The 21,285-nt window shown below is 45.0% G+C and overlaps 1 protein-coding gene across 2 annotated transcripts in view; it reads right to left on the bottom strand.

Annotated features, from left to right (window-relative positions):
• Positions 1-21,285, bottom strand: part of CNTNAP5 (contactin associated protein family member 5) — an 802,816-nt gene that overhangs the window by 334,329 nt on the left and 447,202 nt on the right. For both annotated transcript variants that reach the window (XM_039218226.1, XM_039218225.1), the window contains exons 9-10: positions 12,171-12,320; positions 9,217-9,388 (exon numbers count right to left, since the gene is read on the bottom strand). In XM_039218226.1, coding sequence (XP_039074157.1) covers positions 9,217-9,388; positions 12,171-12,320 — 322 coding nt within the window. The remainder of the gene's footprint in view (positions 1-9,216; positions 9,389-12,170; positions 12,321-21,285) is intronic.

The following is a 21,285-nucleotide window of genomic DNA, read 5'->3' on the forward strand; positions in this document are numbered from 1 at the left end:
TCACGCCGGCCATGCATGTGAGATGGGCAGCGGGAAGGCAGAACCCTACGTTCTGTGGCCCCGGCCACAGCAAAACCCAAGAGGCCGATTTGTTTCGAGAGCTTCCTGTGAGATATGTTGGCGCAAGACAAAAATAGCACAGAACTGATTTTAAATTTAGGTTTCTCTGAGGAAACAGGTGAGGGCATTTTATCGCAGGTCAGACCTGCTTTTTCCCCCAAGTAAAAACATATTCAGCTCTTTTCTCTTCCCGACTGTGCCCATAAACAGGGCTTACAAGGAGCCATGAATGAATGCTTTGGGACTAGAGAAAAACCATGTTCAAGGTGACAGGGGCTTTGTCTCAACAGCCCAACAAGTGGACATCAGCACACGTGGGGGAAAAAATACAAAAATGATTGTGACGCTGACCCTGTAGAAAGGCGTGTTCTTGGGAAGATGAGGAAAACAGATGGAAAGCCGTTATCCGGGTGCTGGGCGAAGCTTATTTAGGTAACACTTGTGCAAAGGAAGCAACAAAGAAAAGTCTCTTTCTTATTAACTTAGAAATGCTTTCTGCACAGTTAAATATAAGCACCGGCTGCCAGAAGTGACTTGAGGATCTAAAATAGCCTCCCCCCGCCTTTTGATCCAGATCAAAAGTTTGCCTTGGTTTCTATGTCGCCTAAAACATCTGAATTTCTTTGCCAGCGAACCTCAGGAGAGCGGCTCCAAGAGCTTGCTGATTGGGAAAGACATGCTCATACTGCAGTCTGAAGCCCCGCCCTCACCTCAACCTCAAGGCTACAGCCCTTGGCATGAATCCTTCAGGCTCTGGAAGCACTGGTGATAATGTGCCCAGCCCACTATCCTGGCTGGGTTTCCTGTAGCCGTATTTCAGATCACGAGTTGGTGAGAGAACAGAGTCTCACCACCTTCTGATGGGACAGAATCAAGTGCCACCTCTGGCTCCGTTGCCCCCGTATCTTCTATGACTCAAAGGCGCCCTGATGCCCTTCTGCATGCGCAGGTAGAGAGGTACATTTCATCATGATAATGCTCTACTTTTCTCGAAAAAACATGAGGCTAGAAATGGAACACAGATCCACTCATCCAAGCTCACTTATTCAGGTCAAAGCCAGCTTGTATATTCCTCCAGTGCCCCTCTTCCCTCTGACTTTCAAAGGGGTATTAGCTAGGTGATGGGGAACAACTCTCATGTAATTAGCAGATGAGTAAATCAGGATTTTCTAGATAAAAGGCACTTAACAAACCCACTCAAAATCTACCTCCTCACGACAGCCATCCATCCATGTCATTGCTGAGGCTCCTCCATTCCCTAACCAGCCTGGAGAAATACAAGTGGAGGCTTTAGCTATCTCTGAACCTCAACGTGCTTGTCATAAGGCTGTGACAATGAGCTGCAAGGATGACAACCCCCCAGGCATCCTTGGTGGTCCATCACTGTGGCCCAGATCCCTTTTCTTCCTGCATCGAAACAACCCGCTTCAAGATTAGGACACAACATGAGAACACATCATTTTCTGCTTTGCAATCCTGCTGAAGAACATAGGATGCCTGCCGACTACAAAGTTACATGCAGTCGAGTGAAAGGACAGGCTGAACCTCTTCAACCGGAGCCCCTGGTCTGTAGCCAGGCTCTGCCACATACTCGCTGTGTGACCCTGGACAAGTCATCAGGGCCACTGTGTCTCAATCTTGTTCTGTACAATGGAGTTAACAGCATTACCTACTTCATAGGGTTGTTGTGAGGATACGTATCTCTCTCTCTGTCACACACACATACACACACACACACACACACACACAGTGTTCAGACACACAGTAAGAATTTTTAAGGATTAGCTATTAATATGGCCTGTGATTCAGATTTAAACTGTTTCATTTGCTGCAAGTTCCCTATGGCCTTGACTTCAAGTTTTATTTTTTTTGTTTTGTTTTGTTTTTTTGTTACTTATGGACTCCAGTGCCTCTTCTCCCATCCAGGCAAACAAATGCCCAACACCTCACCTGTTCTGAGGCCTAGCCGTAAGCCCTCCACCTCGCCTAAAACATCCCTGCTGGACCTCACTAAACCCAGCCCACGCATCAAGTTCTTGAAATCTTATTTCCTCACTGATGCCCCCCTGACTTGCTCTGCATACCCAGATGTATCTCTCCTTTTTCTCTCCTTTAAGCAATAGGGCCTCCACTTTACCATGGATTGAAGAATCCACAAAATCTGGAGTTGAATCACAGACCCAACAACTACTAAGAATGCGACCTTATGCAGCATTCTAAGCATGGGAGCTTCTATCCCTTAGATAACAGGAATAGAGCAAGCTGATTGTGTGCAAATCTGTGCATCAGAATCACCCCGGTGGCAGGGTGTTTGTATAACTCAGCTTGCTCCCCTTCCCCAGGTTTCTGATCCAGAAGGTGCAGGGACTGGGAATATGCATTTCTAACATGCCGCCAAGGGCTGCTGGTCTGGGAGCCATACTTTGAGAGCCATGCTGGGGCCTGCAGCACTGCAGGGGAGAATTAAGTGAAATCATATTTAGAGAATGTTTGCTCAGTAACTGTTACATAAACTCTAACCTTTTCTCTTCCTCCATGAAATAGACTAACATGATAAATAAAAACAGCAGAAGTGTTCTTGTTTTGATGTTGGCTCCATCCCACGAGTTAAAGGAGAACACACCATATTGTAGCATTTCTCACTGTAGACTTAGAAACTCGGAGTGTGTGGGCATTGCCCTTGCAATGGCTTTCCTGGCACCCAATGGAAAGGCTTTCCACTTCAGAGAAGAACTAAAACATATGCATTACCATGCAATGGAAGCTTTTTATATAGCCTACTGTTTTTAACAGACTCCCACACACAGAGTGGGTTTTTTGCAGAAGTCTGTTTATGGGAGGTCATCCAAAATAATGCCTCTCCACTCTCACTGTTTACAACACCCCAAACTCTGAACCAAAGAGGTAAGAATCTTGACCAGAGAGTTGAGCAGATGCTTTTCTTAAATGAATGTGTGCTGGGGGGAAAGGAAGTGGTTACGGAATGAGAAGCTACATTTCATAACTTATTTGGCTGCAAGACACTTAAAGCAGCATTTCAAATGTGACTCACGCATTGGTACAAACCAATTGTTTCATTTTTAAAAGGGCTGGTGCAGAAAATTGCCCATAGGATACGATAATGAGGACCCCATGGGAAGACCGCTCCTTCCATATCTGGCTTTGCCACTCTCTGCTAGACCTCCATTTCCTCCTATGCAAAACCAGAGCTGGGTCTCCAAGGACCTTCCCCAGCACCATGACTCTAGGAGGAAGGGATGCGGGAAAGGCCACATATGACCTTGGAGACCCTTTGCCAGACACCAGGAGACCGGATGAAATCAGTCTCTTTCCCTCTTTAGAAAGGTTTGATGTAACAGTTTTTGGTGGGCAGAGTCACTATCATTCTAACGGGACCCCCACCACCCATGGGGTGTGAGGCTTATCTAGAAGGAAAGATCACGCTGTGACTGACAGAAGGGCTAGCAGGTCAAGCATCCCCCAAGTAGCACAAAGACAAGTTACGTTTGATGACAACTGCAGTTATTCTAGGACACACACTCCCTCCACACCAAAACAGCCCTTCACACAGTCACCCCTGAGGATCTGACAGCTTTCATGAATATGCCCAAAAGCCTTGTTTGCAGCAGGATGTGGAGTGGGAGCTCGGTGACAGAAACCAGGAAAGTCTGGAGGGAGGTGCAATTCAGTAGTGCCTACACCCAAGGTCTCCCATGGACTGATTTCAACACCTCTTTGGAGATGGACATGGAGATAGAGTAGCTGCAACTTTTCAGAGACGCTGTGAGATTCTGATCAGAAGGACAGCTGTTTGGGGGCCCAGTTCAGGCAGAAGTCATCCTTCTCCCCCACCCCTACACCATTTCTGTGCAGAATCTACACAGTCCCATCACTTCCAGGATTGGAAGCCTTTAGGACAGTAGTTCTCAAAGTCAGCTCCCAAGGTCAGCCCAGCAGCACCCTGGAATTTGGTAGAAATGCAAACTCCCTGGCCCATGATGGTAACATCTGAAACTCTAAGGGTGGGGCCCAGTTATTTGGGTTTTAACAACCCCTCCTGGTGATTCTGATGTGATCATGTTAATATTTGCCTACACAAGTTGACAAGGCACTAGCCTCGAGGTTCATGTAAATTCAGGGTCTACAGTAGCATGAACTAAGAAATAAGAACTGCCTTAAATTCTGTGCCCAAGGCATACCAACCAAAAGCTGTCCTTACCCTATCCAGGCCCTGAGAATCAAGTTTTAGTAGAACTGAAAGCCTGTAGCTTTTGCACTCAAATCGATGGACACTTTCCTAATGGGTGGTAGTTTGTGGCCCAGAGGGACAGTTCCTCTGAACAACTGGAATCAAAGTTAAAAGCCCAAGTCACTGAGCAGAGGAACTTGAGGCCACATATGAGGTAGATCTATGGGGATCCACCCTATCACTTGGCCATGGTGGGCTAGAAGAACTTCAGAGGGAGGCCAGAGCCTTCTCTTCTCTCCATGAATTCTAGAGAGCTAGCAAACATTGACTAGGGGAATTAACATGGTGACTATTTACATATTACCTTCAATTCACTAGACATGCAATTGAGTGCCTGATTTCACACACTGTCTCACTTAACTCTCAATGAAAAGGTGAATTTTAGGGTCTTGATTTTGCAAAAGTGGAAACAGACACTACAAGTTTAAATGATGTGTGTCGTATCTCAAGCTGATAAGTAGTGACTGGGAATTAAACACACTCTATCACCTCTCAAAGCTGCTGCCACCTGCACTGAGATTAATGAATTCCCTGCTGTGTGACATCCAGTGGCCCCACCTCAGACAGTGTCCCTGTTTGCTCCTCCAAGTTTGGCGTCACACCTTGGATCCCGTCTCCTATTCAAATTCTTAGACAATATTTGGTGATTGGTTTCTTCTGCCCTGGACTTTGGACTCAGCAGGACTGGACTTGGCTCCTCGAATGGATTTGGTAGCTCTTCTGACAAAAGTCCTGGGAAGAGGTACTTTTTGACCTGGACCACCAGGACCTACTAGACTCAGCCCCCACCTGCTGCTGCACACCACTCTGAATGACCCCTTCTAAATGGAATCTCATTAGGGAGCTAATGGAAATTAACATGTTGAATATCCCTGAAAAGCTTCCCATGGTTGCACAGAAGATGGGGTTACCTGTTTAGAAGCCAAAGACACACCACGACTTCCATTTCCAGGCCAGCGTCTGCTAGGGGGAAGTAAGGGAGAGAACACTGGCAGTGTTCAACTCTGAATGACAACTTCAATCTTGCAATCATGGAAAAACTGACATATGTCTCTAGGTCTTAGTCTACCGTCTCTGAAAAATAGGGATATTGATGCCCTTGTACTCCCAGGGCTTCCACAGCTCTTCCCACATCTTATCCTACCCAAGTATATACATTCATTCAATGTCTATCTAAGAGGCTGAGCATTGGAGGGCATGATTCAGTTGTTCAAGGAACGAAGCATTTATGAGGGCGACTTTGCTCTATGTGGTTTAAAATGTCATGCCTTGGCTACTTGAAGTCCAAGAAGGTTGCAAGAGGTAAGTGAAGATCATAATGAACGTTGATCTGGGGTGTGGAAAATATGAGGCTGAAGATTCAGCCCACAGAGGAGGATAGTGGATGCAAGTCCCATTCCTGAGGATTAGAAAGACTATGCATGGGGTTTGCTGGGATATTCCATTCTTGTCCCAAATGTGATTCCTACATGGGTGCTCTACCTCCTTTTCCCAACCCATCCCTGGACAATTATATAGAGGGACTAGGGCCCCCAGAACTAGGGGCCAGGCCAACTGCTCAGTCTTCTTTTTTTCCAGCAAGGCCAGAAGACATGGTAATTTGCCCATCATTTAAATGATTGAAATGAAAATTGTTATTTTAGGTTTCTTAATCCATGAGAATGGACCCTCCCAGCTCTTACCTAAGGCTTGGCCTCAGGGGTGGTTTGTGAATTTGCTCAGGCTGGGCAGCAGAGGCACCATCTCAAAGGCAACACTTTTAAAGGATGCCCCCTAGAGGAAGCACTTCCAGTTCTGGAAAGTTGGCGCCTCTTCTGTGAATGCCATCTTGGTTTTCCCAGAGTGACTGGCACTGAGAGCCATAAGGGACACTGAAAGGGCTGAATTCTTCTGGCTGGTCAGGCTGGCTAGCTTAGAGGGAGAAGAGGGGGACCAGGAAGGGGTTGGGGAGGCAACCACTAAGAGGCCAGGAAGAGGCCTGGGTCTCTAAAGCCTATGAGGAAGGGGCAGAGGATTTGGCCAGGGAGAGAAGAGACTCTTAGGCCAGATCAAAGGCTGTTGAACTTGGACTTTCCAGACAAGTGCATAGTTAATAAAAAACACAGCCAGAGGCACCTGAGCAGTTCAGTGTGTTAAGCATCAGACTCTTGATTTCAGCTCAGGTCATGATCTCACTGTTTGTGGGTTCAAACCCCACAGTGGGCTCTGCGCTGAGAGTGTGGAGCCTGCTTGGGATTCTCTCTCTCTTTCTATGCCTCTCTCACACCTTTTCTCTCAAAATAAATAAACTTATAATAATAATAATAATAATAATAAACACAGCCAGAAAAAAAACAAAAACAACAAAACAAAACACAGCCAAACTTCTCCACCTCCACCTCTTCCACCACACCCCAGCCCACTTCCAAGTGTCAAGTTCCTTCTAGACAAAAATTTTGCACTTGCCTTTAAATCCAGTTCAGTTAGTCCACATACTAGAAATAAAACACAAAACTCAGAACCCACCTGCTTTTGAACGTCTGCCCCTCTCCAATGAATTTTAAATACAAGCTCAAAAAATAATTAATCAAGCAGAGCCTTCTACCACAGTATCCCCTCCTGTTAAGAGGCAATGTCTGTTAAATCAAGAAAAACGTACCATTTACTCTCTAAACTAAACACAATCCCTTATTATACAATTAACCAAAACACAATTGTGTGTAATACAATTATACAGACTACAATTACACAAAAGTAATGATGCAGTATAGATGGCAATGACTTTCATGTAATCGAAAATAATGAGAGCATCTTTGATTAGAAATTAAGGTATCATAAGTGATCCCCATTGATAAATGTTCCCTCTGTTGAACTACGCTTTGCAAAGGGCTGTGCTGGCAGATGAAGTTGGACACTTTCCTCTCATCCTTAATAAAGACTGTAGGGGTGCAACCATTCAATGTAGCAGCTTTTATTCGGAGGTCCCTAAACACGTACAGTCTGATGAAGCACACATTTTATTACCCACTTTTCCAGCTGGTCAAATAGGGAAAAAAAATGAATCAGAAGAGCCAGGAAGTCCGTGTGATTTGTTGAGGATCCAATGTGTAGCGGTATTAACAGACAAACATGCACATCAACCTCCATTGGATTATATGGGTCATTCCGAGCATCCGAGGAGGTGACAGTCTGCAGAGCTGATGGCTATGCTGCTCCGGAGAGGCACCTGCTACTTGTCATCACTGCTCCCATGGATGGGGGCAGTTACCTTCCCAGCTCCGTGCTGGTTCTCTGTCAATCTATCCACCTCACTTTTTCCTGGGTGCTCTTTCTAGGAAGCAAATCTGATACCTTGCTTCCTGATTGTCACCTAGCACATGGGGCCACGTTCCACAGGCCCACAAATTCCTAATGGCCCCAATCTCTAGCCATATGCACACCATGTACTCCACCACAGTGACCTTTCATGGCCACTGAGCTATATTTTATTGACTCTAAGACACCATTCATTGTAACACATACCCTTATTTTATGTGCCACTAAGAAAGAATCGTTGCCAATTGAACGATTATGGGCCACTGATTATAAAATTGAGTCCTCATATTAGAGATTTTACAATGGTAAATAGGAACTTAGGACTGATGAAATATTCGCAGGCCATGATCTCTCCTATTTCTCTGCCATGTCCCATGCTATGTCCAGAGAATCCTACACCAGCACCCCTCACCACTCTCCAGTCACATCTGCTGGTCCTTGAAAAGTTAGCACAGCACCGTGGCCTGTGGGTGGCTCAGTCTGTTGAGTGGCAGACTTCGGCTTGGGTCATGATCTCATGGTTCCTGAGTTTGAGACTCACGTCAGGCTCATTGCTATCAGCGCAGAGCCTGTCCGCGCCGCCCCCCCCATCCCTCCCCTGCTCACCCTCTTTCTCTTAAAAATAAATAAACATTAAAAAAAAAGATCTAGCTGAGCACTTGACCTCATTCTCCCCAAGGCTAGGCTGAGCTGCAGCTGCCATAGGTCCCACAAATAAGGGTGCACTACTTGGGCATTTATTGTGCTTTATCGTAATGGCTAATTTATTCCCTGACAGATGTGAGCAGAGACCCTGCCTCACCAACACATAGGCAAGCACTTAACAACTATTATTCACCCAATTAATAAATGATATCTTGGCGAGGATGACTATAACTGCAAGAAGGAAGGAGGTAAGTGCTAGAGCTAAAACATGGAGAGCACACTAAGCCTGGCTGAAGATTCAGAACTGGTCCTCTTTCATTTTCCAAAGTGTGTCTTTGAATCTAGAAAGTTTAAATATAAGAGGAGTGGGAGCCCACAAGAGATAAAGAAAGCAATTGAATTTGTGCCAGGTCTGTGGGCTGCGGAGTATTAAGTGCTGATTCTCCCTATCTGGGGCCTGGTCTTTTCTGCACCAAAGATGCAGTGGCTTGGGGGTGACAACACCACAGGTCAGCCGCCCCAGGAGTGGCCACGCCATCGGACTGCATGGACCTCTGTTCTAGACTGAGTGCCTGATGCTCCTCTGCCCCTGTTAGAAAGGGGACTCTCTGCTCTAAAGAATAAGATGGTTTAAGACAGAAGTCCTCCCTCCCTCATTTTTGCTTTACTCTTAACTTCAAAGTAATCAAACGTTGTTTATGCATAAAATTTTAATCCTGTCACAAATTTGTATTTTGATTTAATTTGCATATCCCATTTACTGCAAGTCAACACGAAGAGAGACGCAACTAATTTAAACCATTTTTCTCTGGGCCTGAAATCCTTTCAGAAATATTTTCCATTAGGCGACTCAATTATGTCTAATGTGGCTAATGTCAGTGGATTAGAATTTTGCTTAAAGAAACTCATATTTAGAACAGCGAGAATGGGAAGGGGGTAGGGAACAGAGGAGAAGAGACAATAATTACCTGTCTTTGATGCTACACAGATCAATGTGTAAATCACTAAAATTCCCCAGGGAACCTTGCTGAACTGAAATGAGGTCCTTGGGCTGGTTATCAATAAAGATGAGCCTCATGCAGCCTTGGAAAGCCTTAATGGGATTTAAACATTGGGAATCGGTGAGATTGCCGGGACACCCTGTGGGACAGAGAGAAAAAATGAAGAAGAATACTGAAATGATCAGTCATTGCTCTGGCGACCTACTGATGGAGGACCCGGAGGTCTAATTATTTTGGGGGCTTTTTCATTCACAGCAGTGCACGCTTTTTCGTTGTAAATCCTAGCAATCTCAATGAAGGGACAGAATTGGTACTGAATGGGGCATACTCAATCGCTGTATAGAGCAGAAAACAAAAAGCGTTAATGGGAACACCGATACATTGATCTCATTCCTATTTCTTTTCACCTATTGGTAAGCTATCCACCATCCAGTTGGGTGGTGTATTTCACTCATCCCAAGAGGCAACGTATTATAACTGCTTGGGAATTTTGGTTCTGTGTCGAAACATGCTCTAAATGCACAATTCCATTGCGAATCACACTTCCAAAGGACATTATGCTTTGGGTACGGATGGTGGCAGAGTAATTGTCTGGTTAATTGTTAGCATTAACAGGCTTAGTTCCTGAGAAAGATACACGCAGGAACGGAAGTGGAATTTTGAAGCGGTGTGCAAAGCAAATCCAGATGCCAAAGGAACTATGAGTTTAAGTGCATACAGTTATAGGGCTGTAATAGCACAATGAAAGGTTAACACCATACCTTTTTAAAGGGTGTTCCTTAAAAAACAAATTGCATTACACTGATTTAGTATAGCCTGTAACCAACACATACCTACTTCTCATGAAGGCAGGCACAGAGCAACGTAGGTATGTGAGTATAAACTCCATCCTGATGGTTTTAATAGGTTCAGAGCATATGGGTATGCAAGCTTGAAAACATGGCGATAACCCATAAATAATTGGGAATTATTTCAGCCATTTCTAATAGACAGTCACTGCTGGGTTGTTGCCCAGCAGCTGCTTAACAGCTCACAGGCACACTATAAAATGAAGAGAGATTCCTCCAAATTCTAATTGAAGCAGTAGAGAGAATTTATGTAAGTTGACTATTATTATTCAAACTCATTTTTCACCTCCCTTAAGTTTACAGGCTATGTGTGGGGTGCTTGCTTAAATACCGTTCGAATCACAGGTAAATCTTGGCCTCCTACACCCAGTGTCCCCTGTACTGGGGGAAGCCAGACGTTTTGCTTTTGAGGCTTTTTGGATGCATGATCACTGAACATTGTTTTCCTCAGAAACAAATATGAGAATGCTTTCCTCTCTCTGTTGATGAAATACTGCACACAATGCAAAAATTATGCAGTCTGTGAAATCTATCGTAGGGTCCCCCAGACCCTTCTTCTGCAGCCTTCATGCTACATTTGCTAGCATCCCTTTGCTGTGCCAACCTAGTGGGCTGCGGAGAACACAGACCTGGGGGTGGGTCCTGGTTCTAATGCTTACACACGTTCTTTCATTTCAGCAAACACCAGTCTTACTGTCTGTGAAATGGGGCTAACATCGTCTACCTCACAAAGCTACTGCATGAAGGTAAGAGGTAAGACATGAAATTTAGAGCAAATGGAAGAGCTCTCTTTCTCAAGGAATCTGTTGTCCCTGCCTACGTGGAGATTTAGAGTGAAGGACAGAGGGTCTGGATGGGGCCTTAACAGATCAAACCACAATACTGCTCTCCATTGCTTCCCTTCCAGGACACCCTGTTATGTGTAATGCATCTAGGTGAAGGCCCTTTTGTCTTTCAAAGCTTAACCACATGTCAGTGATGTGAGAGAAGTGATTGGAAACTTCTATTTGAGAGACTGCACTTTATAATTTTGCCCAAATGCTTCCCTTCAGTTTCATAATGGACAACGAATTAGCATCCAGTCCAGCCCATGCCCATATTTACAAAAGTTGAAGCCTGTCTGCCCATTCCTTGCATGTTGGAAGCACGTAACCCTGACCTTACTGAATTTCTCCAACTAGATGGCTTTGGTTCTCCATGTCCTAGATAAGGAAGTTCAGGGACCGTCAGTGTCTTCCTCAAGGTCAGACAGCTATGGACATGATTCTCTACAAATTGGGTCTATAATATAAACAAATGACTGAAACATTAGATACTAATAATTTTAATGAAAGACATAACTTAGAAAAAAACTAAATAAAAATACACATGCATCTTTAAAAAGGCAGGGAATTCCTTCTGTATTTTTCATCCTTTCCAGGATGGGAATAGTTCCTAGGATTCACCTGGAAATGGGGAGACCTGGATCTGTACCGCCTGTCCCGTGTGGGCTACAAGTTCACAGAACTTCTAGATTTTTCCATTTGTAGAGCCCCACTCCAGGGGCATGGCCTCCAGGGACACCGGGAAGGAATGAACAGACAGGAGACTCAGACAGCAAAGCAGCAGAGGAAGAGCCTACACCATTGAATGTCCTGGCTATGCCTTCTCTGCCTTCCCATCTGGATTCTTCCTTTCACAGGTACTTCTGACTGTTGGTACACATTCTCCCAGTTTTCAGCTGACTTTCTGCTTCCCCCATGTGATCACCGAGCTTGGCATGGCTACAGAAATCTCCTCTGGACAAGTTATGTAACACCAGCACTTACAGCTAAAGGTTTTTTCTTCTCTTTTCTTTTTTTCATTTTTCCCCTCTCTGTTCTGACCTAGATAGTTTATATCTGCTCAGCTGTCAGAGAGCTTGCTTCTCATTATTTTGTGCTTTGGACTGGGTACCTGTGTGTGTGTGTGTGTGTGTGCGTGTGTGTGTGTGTGTGTGATTGGTCTAATTGACAAAAAAAAAATCATTAGGGCAAAATAATTGTCCATTGCTTTCTCCTTCCCTCCTTTATTTTCAAAAGCCGGGGAATTTACCTCCAAAGTAGTAGCTATTTCCAGAATAAATCTGCACGCGAGTGGTGTCCTGGGCCGGAGACGCTGCATCGTTATCCAGAGTAAGAGTGATGCGGTCCCTTCTGGCGTTGATGCTAACTGAATGCCACAAGCCATCATTCAAGTTGCTGCCTGCAAGAGAAACAGGAAAGGCAAGCGTAGGGTGACGGACTATGGAGGTCTGCAGCGAGCAGGGCTCACCCTCCTCACCTGCTGGGCCCTGCACCCTGCGTGTGTTCTCAGAAGCCTCCCCGGGTCTCCTGTAGCTTAAAGCAAACCCCAGTAGCCGCCCTCACCTTCCCTCCTCTGTTTACCACCTCATGTCTATTCTTTTTTTTTTTTTCCAAAGTGGCTGAACAATGTCTGATACATTTGGTTTCAAAACCAAAGGGCAACATACAAATTTGTCTGTATATTACAACTAAAGATGAGGCCAAATGAATGGACCTCTTCATATACATGCAAAGTAAAAGGCTGAAAGAGAAAACTCTGAAATTTCACAGTGGGGCGCCTGGGTGGCTCAGTTGGTTAAGCATCCAACACTTGATTTCTGCCTGGTTCAGGATCTCATGGTTTGTGAGTTCGAGCCCTGTGACCAGCACAGAGCCTGCTTGGAATTGTCTCTCTCCTTCTCTCTCTCTCTCTCTCTGCCCTTCCCCTTCCTCTTCTCTCTCTCTCTCTCTCTCTCGAAAAATCCATAAACTTAAAAAAATGCCCATGGTGATTTTTATCTACAGGTGGTAGGATTATAGGCTATTTGTTTTCTCACATTTTCCCACAAATGCCTTATATTTTACTTTTGGGAAGAAATGAACTATGTTTAGGGGACCCTGGGGCTCACTGGGTTCAGTGTCTGACTTTTGGTTTCAGCTCTGGTCATGATCTCAGGTATCATGAATTCGAGCCTCTGCCAGCACAGAGCCTACTTGGAATCCTCTCTCTCCCTCTCTCTCTGCCCCTCCCCTGCTTGCGTACTCTCCATCCCTCAAAATAAGTAAATAAACTTGAATAAACTATTTTTAAAGGCCAAAGTAGATGAGGAAAGTCATATTCTAATGATGTGCCAAGCAAAGACAGTCTCCTGTTGGAAAGAAGTAACACACTAGTTCAACTCCAACTTTCTTCCTTAACTAATCTGGTGACATAGGCTGTTACTACCTTCCCTGAAGTCTGGCTTCATCATCTGCAAAGATCATAATTCCTACTCTGTGTCCTTGTTAAAAGGATCCATTGAGATCAAGCAGGATAGTTGTAGGCATCCTGAATGTTTATTAAAAGGTAACTCTTCTCAGGGGCCCCCGGTGGCTCAGTAGGTTGAATGTCCAGCTCTCAATTTCAGCTCAGGTCATGATCCCAGGGTCATGGGATCGAGCCCTGTGTTGGGCTCTGTGCTGAGGGTGGAGCCTGCTTAAGGTTCTCTCTCCCTCTCCCCCATTTGCCCCCTCATTCTCTCTCTCTAAGTGATAATGATAAATTTTTTTTAAAGTTAATTCTTCTCTTGTTCTTTTGCCTCAGATGTCTTTGAGGGGCTACCTTATGGAGAAAACTGTACTGGGAAATAGTCATGAAGATTGGAACCACCTCTCTCTAAAGAGTTTATCAGCTATTAAGACTCTGTCAGGAAACACAGTCTTATTCACCAGTCGGGTAACAAAGATGCGTCTGTGACAAAAGCACACAGTTGACGCGTCTTCACTCAATGGACATTTATTGTGTCCTGCTGAGTTGCCTATCGCCTCTTCTTGCCTCAATTTTCTCCCCTGCAAAGTGGGGAAATGATTTCTAGGCTATTGTGACAATGATACAGCAGTTAATACAGCAGCGCATGCACACCAGTCTGTGACACGTCACAAGAAGACGACGATGCGAACTAAAACAAATGGACAGAAGAGCAACTACGAAATGGTCCCTGGCATGTGGAAGTATGGAGCATAACACCACATGGTGTCTACAGGCTATCGTTAAACAGAAGAGGCACGCAATCCAGATTACAATACTGTCCTCTGTGGGATGCCTGGGTGGCTCAGTCAGTGAAGCCTCCAACTGTAGCTCAGGTTATGATCTCATGGTTGGTGAGTTCAAGCCCTGCATCAGGCCCTCTGCTGACAGTGCAGAGCTTGTTTCAGATCCTCTGTCTCCCTCTCTCTCTGCCCCTCCCCTGCTTGCACATGCTCTCTCTCTCTCAAAAATAAATAAACATTTTTTTTAAAAAAGAATACTGTCCTTTAAGTTCAGGGTAGTGGGACAAAGAAACAAGCGAAGAACAACACATGTGATTTTGGGTAGAGCAGTAATATGGAAGAGAGAAGAAAGCAAGCCTAACTAACGGCATAGGAGGATCCCCAAAGGGCTTCACAGCAGAGATGATGACAGTTTAGGGAAGTTTTGGAAAATGCAAAGAGCTCTCTGAGTAGAGAAAAAGTCCAGGACTCAAAGAGCCTGCACAAAAAAGCAAAGGTCTGCAATGAAAAATGAGAGAGAACAACAGAAAGGCCAGCAAGAAAGGATCCAATCACCTAGGGACCTGGCAGACCAAACTAAGGAATGGGTTTCCACAGTTTTCTTGGATAGATGATTCTGGAAAGTGCTTTATTCAAGCTAATTCCATCAAAACCCTTGGGGATAGGACCTGAGGCATCTGCATTTTTTAAAAAAATGTTTATTTATTTATTTTGAGACACAGAGAGAGTGGGGGTTGGGAGAGGAGCACAGAGAGAGAGAGAGAGCAAGAGAGAGAATCCCAAGTAGGCTGTGTGCTGACATCACAGAGCCCAACATGGGGCTTGATCTCATGAACCGTGAGATCATGATCTGAGCTGAAATCATGAGTTGGACACTCAACCAACTGAGTTGCAGCTGCATTTTTTAACAGCTTGCTGGGTGATTCTAACGTGCTGCCAGGAATGGAAATCACGGCTTTAGAACAATGGTAGTCCATGAAGGGCCTTTAGCATGGGAATGACCTAGCTGGAGGTATACCATCCAAAGACAAGGTGGCAGATGACAGCTGGGAGGAGTCAAGGCAGGAAGCAGAACGGATGGGGCCCACTGCTTGCATGGGCCCAGGGGGACAGGATGATCAGGGTCTCAGCCAAAGGAGCAACAGTGGCAATGGAGAGCAAGGGATGGAGGGAGAGCTATTTCTGGAGGTGAAGGAGATCAGACTTGGTGGAGCCTCGCTGGCACAGTCCCTAAGAAACCAGCTGGGAAGCAAGCGCTGCCGATCAGAGCAGAGCCCTGCGGGGGTGCTCAGCACAGCACTGAAGAACTGGTGCCCCAGCACAGCACCAGGCTGGGAGCCCAGCTGCACTGCACCGGGGCAGCTGGGCCCCATCTGCTCACAACAGGCCAGATGCGAGGGACGGCCCTCCCCCCCCCCCGCATTTTCAGCCCGCCTCCTGGCAGTCCTTACTGCAGCCCTGAACATCTGCTTGGGGTGAACCCGGGGGCTGCTCAACCTGGTGGCCTTGCTTCCTCCCAAAAGCCAGAGTTTGGGTCCTAACCACGGGGACTCTGCTAATGAGGTAGAGGCTCTGGCAGGGGTTTCCTGGTGATGAACATTTGACTTTTGGCAGGGGCACTGGGGGGGCATAGCCAGCTGTAGGTCTTTACTTCTTTCTATTCTCATTTGCATACTGATTTAAATATATTTGCATAACACAGGAGACTGCATTTGCAGACAGACTATAGACTGCTTGTGCTGGAAGAGGAGTCAGTAACTAATCCAACTTGGAAGATGTAAATAGCCTCGAAGGGCCCAGCACCCTGCTAAGCATAGGGGCTCCAGTAAGGAAGAAGAGAACAGAGGCCTTGCGGAGTGTCCAGCCCAATCCAAAGTACACCATCCAGTCTTTTTACAGATGCAACTGACCTGAGACCAGAGGTCTGACCCATGGGAGTGGCTGGGCCAGAGCACTGGCCTTTGTGGTCTGCTGCCCGGTCTGGTCCCCTGCCATTCCCACATCACTGTCCATGTCACTCTCTTTACCACTGCCACTTAACGAGGGTTTGCAAAGCTGTTTGTCTTCTTTTTTCTTTCTTTCTTCCCCCCCCCCTCACTTTTTGGTCTGCTTTTCCTTTTGGTTTGATCATTTTGATCTTTTCCTCCATGGTTCCGAGTCCCTGTGTGTGTGGGGGGGTACTGTGTGAAACTTCACTCCTCAGAGGAAAATTATGAGGACAGTGGTTTCTGGGGCTGACCACACAAAAGGCAGCACATAGGAAGCTTCTGAAAAGCCAGGTCCCTGGGCCCCACACCGGGTTAATGAAGGCAGGCTTCAGGGTGGCCCCAGGCCTTGGAAGTTTAAAGATACCAAGGGGGTCGGTTGTGCAGCCTGGGGTAGGAAACGACAGCATTTGAGGCATCAGAAGAGGAAGAAGAAAGGGCGCCTAGAAAAACAAGGCTGGTTTGAGAGAGCAGAGTTGAGAACAGATTCCAAGGCAAGTGAAGTGACATCTTCCCTTCTAAAAATCTGCTTTCCGCTTGGGCCTTCCTTCCCACTTCATTCTGTTAATGACTATATATATAATATATATTTTTATAACCAAATAACACCCCTGGAAGTTCTTCAAGGTTTCATTTCTAAGAATTATTTTTTAAAGGTACAGGTTTAAGTGCAGTTTGTTAATTATTCACAAATTTGGGAAAAATAGGTTCTATGAGAGGGCTTTCCTCCCGAAACCTCCCTGAGATGAAAAGTTCCGAAAAAAGAAAAGTTTTCAATGGGGGAAAATGGGAAAGCACTACCTTCAAGACCAGGAACACTGTGATGGGGAAAAGCCCCTGGAGGCTGAACAGGGTATTTAGGGTCACTTTAGGGCAGCCCCTAAAAATTCATAGGATTTAGGAGCCCAGGCTTAAAATGTGGGATTTGGGCTCTGGAAAGACTGGTGGCTGATGACAAACAGAAACTTCCTGACCTTCAAAGTGATGTCACATAATACTTGCCATCTCCCGGACAGGCAATGAATACAAACCCATAGGCACAGTGAGTGTAGAGAGAGGGACACAGGCGATTTCATGGTGTTGGTGGCAATATAAGTTTGTACATTCTTTCTGGAAGGCAAAATACCAAAGGGCATCAAAAAAAAAAAAAAAGGTCCTAAAAACAGTATATCTCAATCCCGTTTTTTTTCTGAAGAATCAACCCTTAAATAGTACAGGAGCTACAGCCAAGATTTAAGGTGAAGAGAGTTCATGAAGCCATCATTTCTAAGAGCAAAAATTCACAACTCCCAATATTTCCAACAGCAGCAGCTTAGTTAAATCAAATATGGTATAGTTAGTAATCTGGAATATAATGTAGTCATTAAACATTATAATGTGCAGGAATGCAAGTGACATCCAGATAAATGAAAGATTCAGGCTAAATAGTATATGTGGTTATCACTTGCATGTTGTTAAACATTACTCCAAAGAGAAAATACTGGAATGACATGGAATGGTTAGTGGTGTTGTTGTTGTTGTTGTTTCTTATAGAGAGTACTGGAATTTTCAAAGTTTCTTTTTTAAAATTTTTAATGTTTTATTTATTTTTGAAACAGACAGAGACAGAACATGAGTGGGGGAGGGGCAGAGAAAGAGGGAGACACTGAATCTGAAACAGTCTCCAGGCTCTGAGCTGTCAGCACAGAGCCCGATGCGGGGCTTGAACTCACGAACGGTGAGATCATGACCTGAGCCGAAGTTGGATGCTTAACCGACTGAGCTACCCAGGTGCCCCCCCCCTTTTTTTTCAAAGTTTCTAAAAACAAAATGTCCAACCTTTATGATTATATTTTAAGACCAATAAACTATTTATGTTGAGAAAGAATAAGAAATGTTTTCATTCCTTTCCACTGATGGCCCTCCTTGCTCCCACATCTCAGAATTCAGCCAAAGCCACTCGTATAAAAGCTCCTTTACAAAGGGGGTTAAAAAGCCTGCTCTGGGCATGCTCAAGACTGAGCAGTTTCTCTCCATGAAGAAAAAAAAAAGGACACTTTTCCATCATTGCAACTGAACTTGCAGATGAACTTTTGAAACACAGGCCAATTGTAAACATAGCTAATAATGCATACTGACAGTGCCGAATATCGGTGATGTGCTGGGCATTTTAAATGTATAATTCCCAACTCTCCCAATGGTCCAGGAGGTGCAGTTTTATGGTCCACAGGCTACAGACACTAAAACGAAAAGTCAGAGAGGCTGCCCAGGGTCACATGGCTCCTAGAGCTGGAGCCAGAATAGAAGGGGTAGTCCATCCAGAGCGCCTGCTCTCCACCCCTCCGAAGCCCCCCTGCTGGCCCTGCCGCAGGAACTGATGGCCGATTACTTCTGCAAAGTTCTATCTCCTGCCATTGAACCCAACTTTGCTTTTCTTTATTCATATTTTTGGAACAGCTTGATTAAGATAAAATTCACACACCATACAATTCATTCATTTAAAATGCACAATTCAAGGGGCGCCTAGAGGGCTCAGTGGGTTCAAGTCTGACTCCTGATTTTAGCTCAGGTCACAATGTCAGCGTTTCTGAGATACAGCCCTGCATTGGGCTCTGCGCTGACTAGTTAGAAGAGTCTGCTTGGGATTCCCTCTCTCCCTCTCTCTCTGCCCCTCCAACTTCCCCTATCCTCTCAAAAATAAACATTTTTAAGTTTAAATAATGTTTAAATAAACATTTAAAAACTGAAAAACATAAAATGCACAAATCAATTTTTTTAGTATACTCAGGCAACCATCACAATTAATTTTTTAAAATTTTTAGAAATATTTTAATTATTTCTGAGAGAGAGAGAGGTGGCGTGAGCAGGGGAGGGTCAGAGAGAGAGGGAGATACAGAATCTGAAACAGGTTCCAGGCTCTGAGCTAGCTGTCAGCACAGAGCCCGACGCGGGGCTCAAACCCACGAATCGCGAGATCATGACCCAGCCGAAGTCAGACACTTAACCAACTGGGCCACCCAGACACCCCCACAATTAATTTTAAAACATTCATAACCCACGAGAGAAATGCTGTAACAGAGCCTCGCCAGTCTCCTCGCCCTCTCACCTCCAGCCCCAGTCAGACTACTCTGCTTCCTGTCTGAATGCATTTCTCCGCCCTGGGCATTTCCTAACCATGAAATCATGCATCCGGTTCCCTTTTGTGACTAGCTTCTTTTATCTAACACATTCTCAAGGTCCATCCTTTGCTGTAACTTGTAACAGGATATCTTTATAGCTAAATTATATACTGTTTTGTATGGCTACATCACATTCTGTTTTTCCATTCAGATGTTTCCAAACAACATCTGGGTTGTTTTCATTTGGCAGGTGTTATAAATAAAGTTTCTGTGAACATGTGTGCAAATTTCTGTGTAGACCTAAGCTTTCAATCTCACAGGGGTGCATCTGGAGTATGACTACCGGGTCACAGATGAACTCCATAGCTCGCCTTTGGAGGAACCACCAGAGTGTCTCCAAAGAGCCGCACCAGCCCATCTTCTCACACGGAAACTCCCATTTTGACAATACTGAGTTCAAACATGTGTACTGGCTTTTGGTGCATCTTCTAGCTTCTAAGAATTCAAATATAACTCAACTTCTGTTTCTTAGAATGTCCACTCAGACCTGACATGGAATGCTGGTTAATTGCCGTTACTTAGATTTTATTTTTCCAGATAAGTAACATTACAGAGCATTTAATAAACTTATTTTTATACTTTTTGTAATGAGAACTTCACAGCAATGGTTAGTTCGCATCTGGTGGAAATGAGCCTCGGAGCAGTTGAGCAATATTCTGGAAGGTCTAAACTGCTTTTTCAGAGGAATAAGGCTGTCCTGGAAGTGGAGCTCCCCACCACCTGCCCTGGATGATTTGGACTGGATAATTCTGTGCTGGGGGTAGGGGAGTCTGTACTATGCTCCTTATGTAGGACATTTCTCAGCACCACTGACTCACCAAATGCCAGTAAAAGCGCCCTGTATGCCCAGCACCGCAAACGTCTCCGGATATTGACAAAAGACCCTTGGGTGGGTTTGGACGGAATGGAGGCTGGGGTGGAAGGGTAAGGAATCTCCTGTGTTTGAGAATGACACGTTAACTAATAATTCAGCCTGCAGAGCCCTGCTGCTCTCTCTCATCCCCCACCCTTTCTTTCTGTATTTCTCCTGTCCTCAAATACCTAATAGATATTTACATTTAGATATCATCTCATTTCACTGTCTCTCCTGATGGTTTGAACACAGAACCTTTGAAGCATCATGGCCGTCCCAGGCCGATCCAGCAACATGCCAACATGCAGAGATTCAGCCCAGGCCAGAGCCGCATCCCTGAAGACTCTATTTCCAACCTTGGAAATAACTTGTCACAGATTTCCTTGATGCCTCTATTCGCCCGTCACCCCTTGCTCAAAGCCCTGCCACTTATAATTTCTAGGAATTTAGACAGATTTCTTAATCTCTCTAAACCTGCTTCCTCATCTGTAAAATAGAGACAAAATTACCTGGCTTGCTTTGGATGTTTCTAGGCTTGATAAAACCCAATTCAGCTGGTTTTTCCACATCCTGTCATATCCACCGTTACTTAATAGTTCAAAGGGTAGTTTCAATTTTTGTGAGAACAAAGTAGGGAATACATAAATAATTGAATAAAGCAGTCTGAAAATGTCAATCACATCGTAAAAGAGCATATTACAATTATTAGTACCATTATGCTACAATTTAGATCCTGAGTTCTGTTTTTCTTGGAGACCCTTTATCCATCGATTATCATATTTTATTAACCCTTCCCTACACAGGAGATTGAATTCACGTTTTTTTTCACTTCCTTCTCCAGCCATTAGTCTATCTTTTATCACAACAGCTGGGGGTGTTGTGATAGCCTCCCTCTTGCCCCAGCCTCCGACTTCTTTCTGGTGCCAGACAGCCCGCTAGATTGAGCCAAGGAGCAGACCACAGCATGTCCTTCTGGTGGGTCACGGAGCCTAGAGAATGAATCTCAAACTGCTTAGCTTGACAATCAAATTTCCATCTGTCATCTCAATCTCATTTCCTAATATGCCTACACAGACTCCCTACTATAGCTAGGTTACTGCATTTATTTTGCTCCAGGTGAATCCACTCACCTAACTGGTG

The sequence above is a fragment of the Hyaena hyaena genome, unplaced genomic scaffold (assembly GCF_003009895.1).
Source record: "Hyaena hyaena isolate Hyena2069 unplaced genomic scaffold, ASM300989v1 scaffold_747, whole genome shotgun sequence".
Lineage (NCBI taxonomy): Eukaryota > Metazoa > Chordata > Mammalia > Carnivora > Hyaenidae > Hyaena > Hyaena hyaena.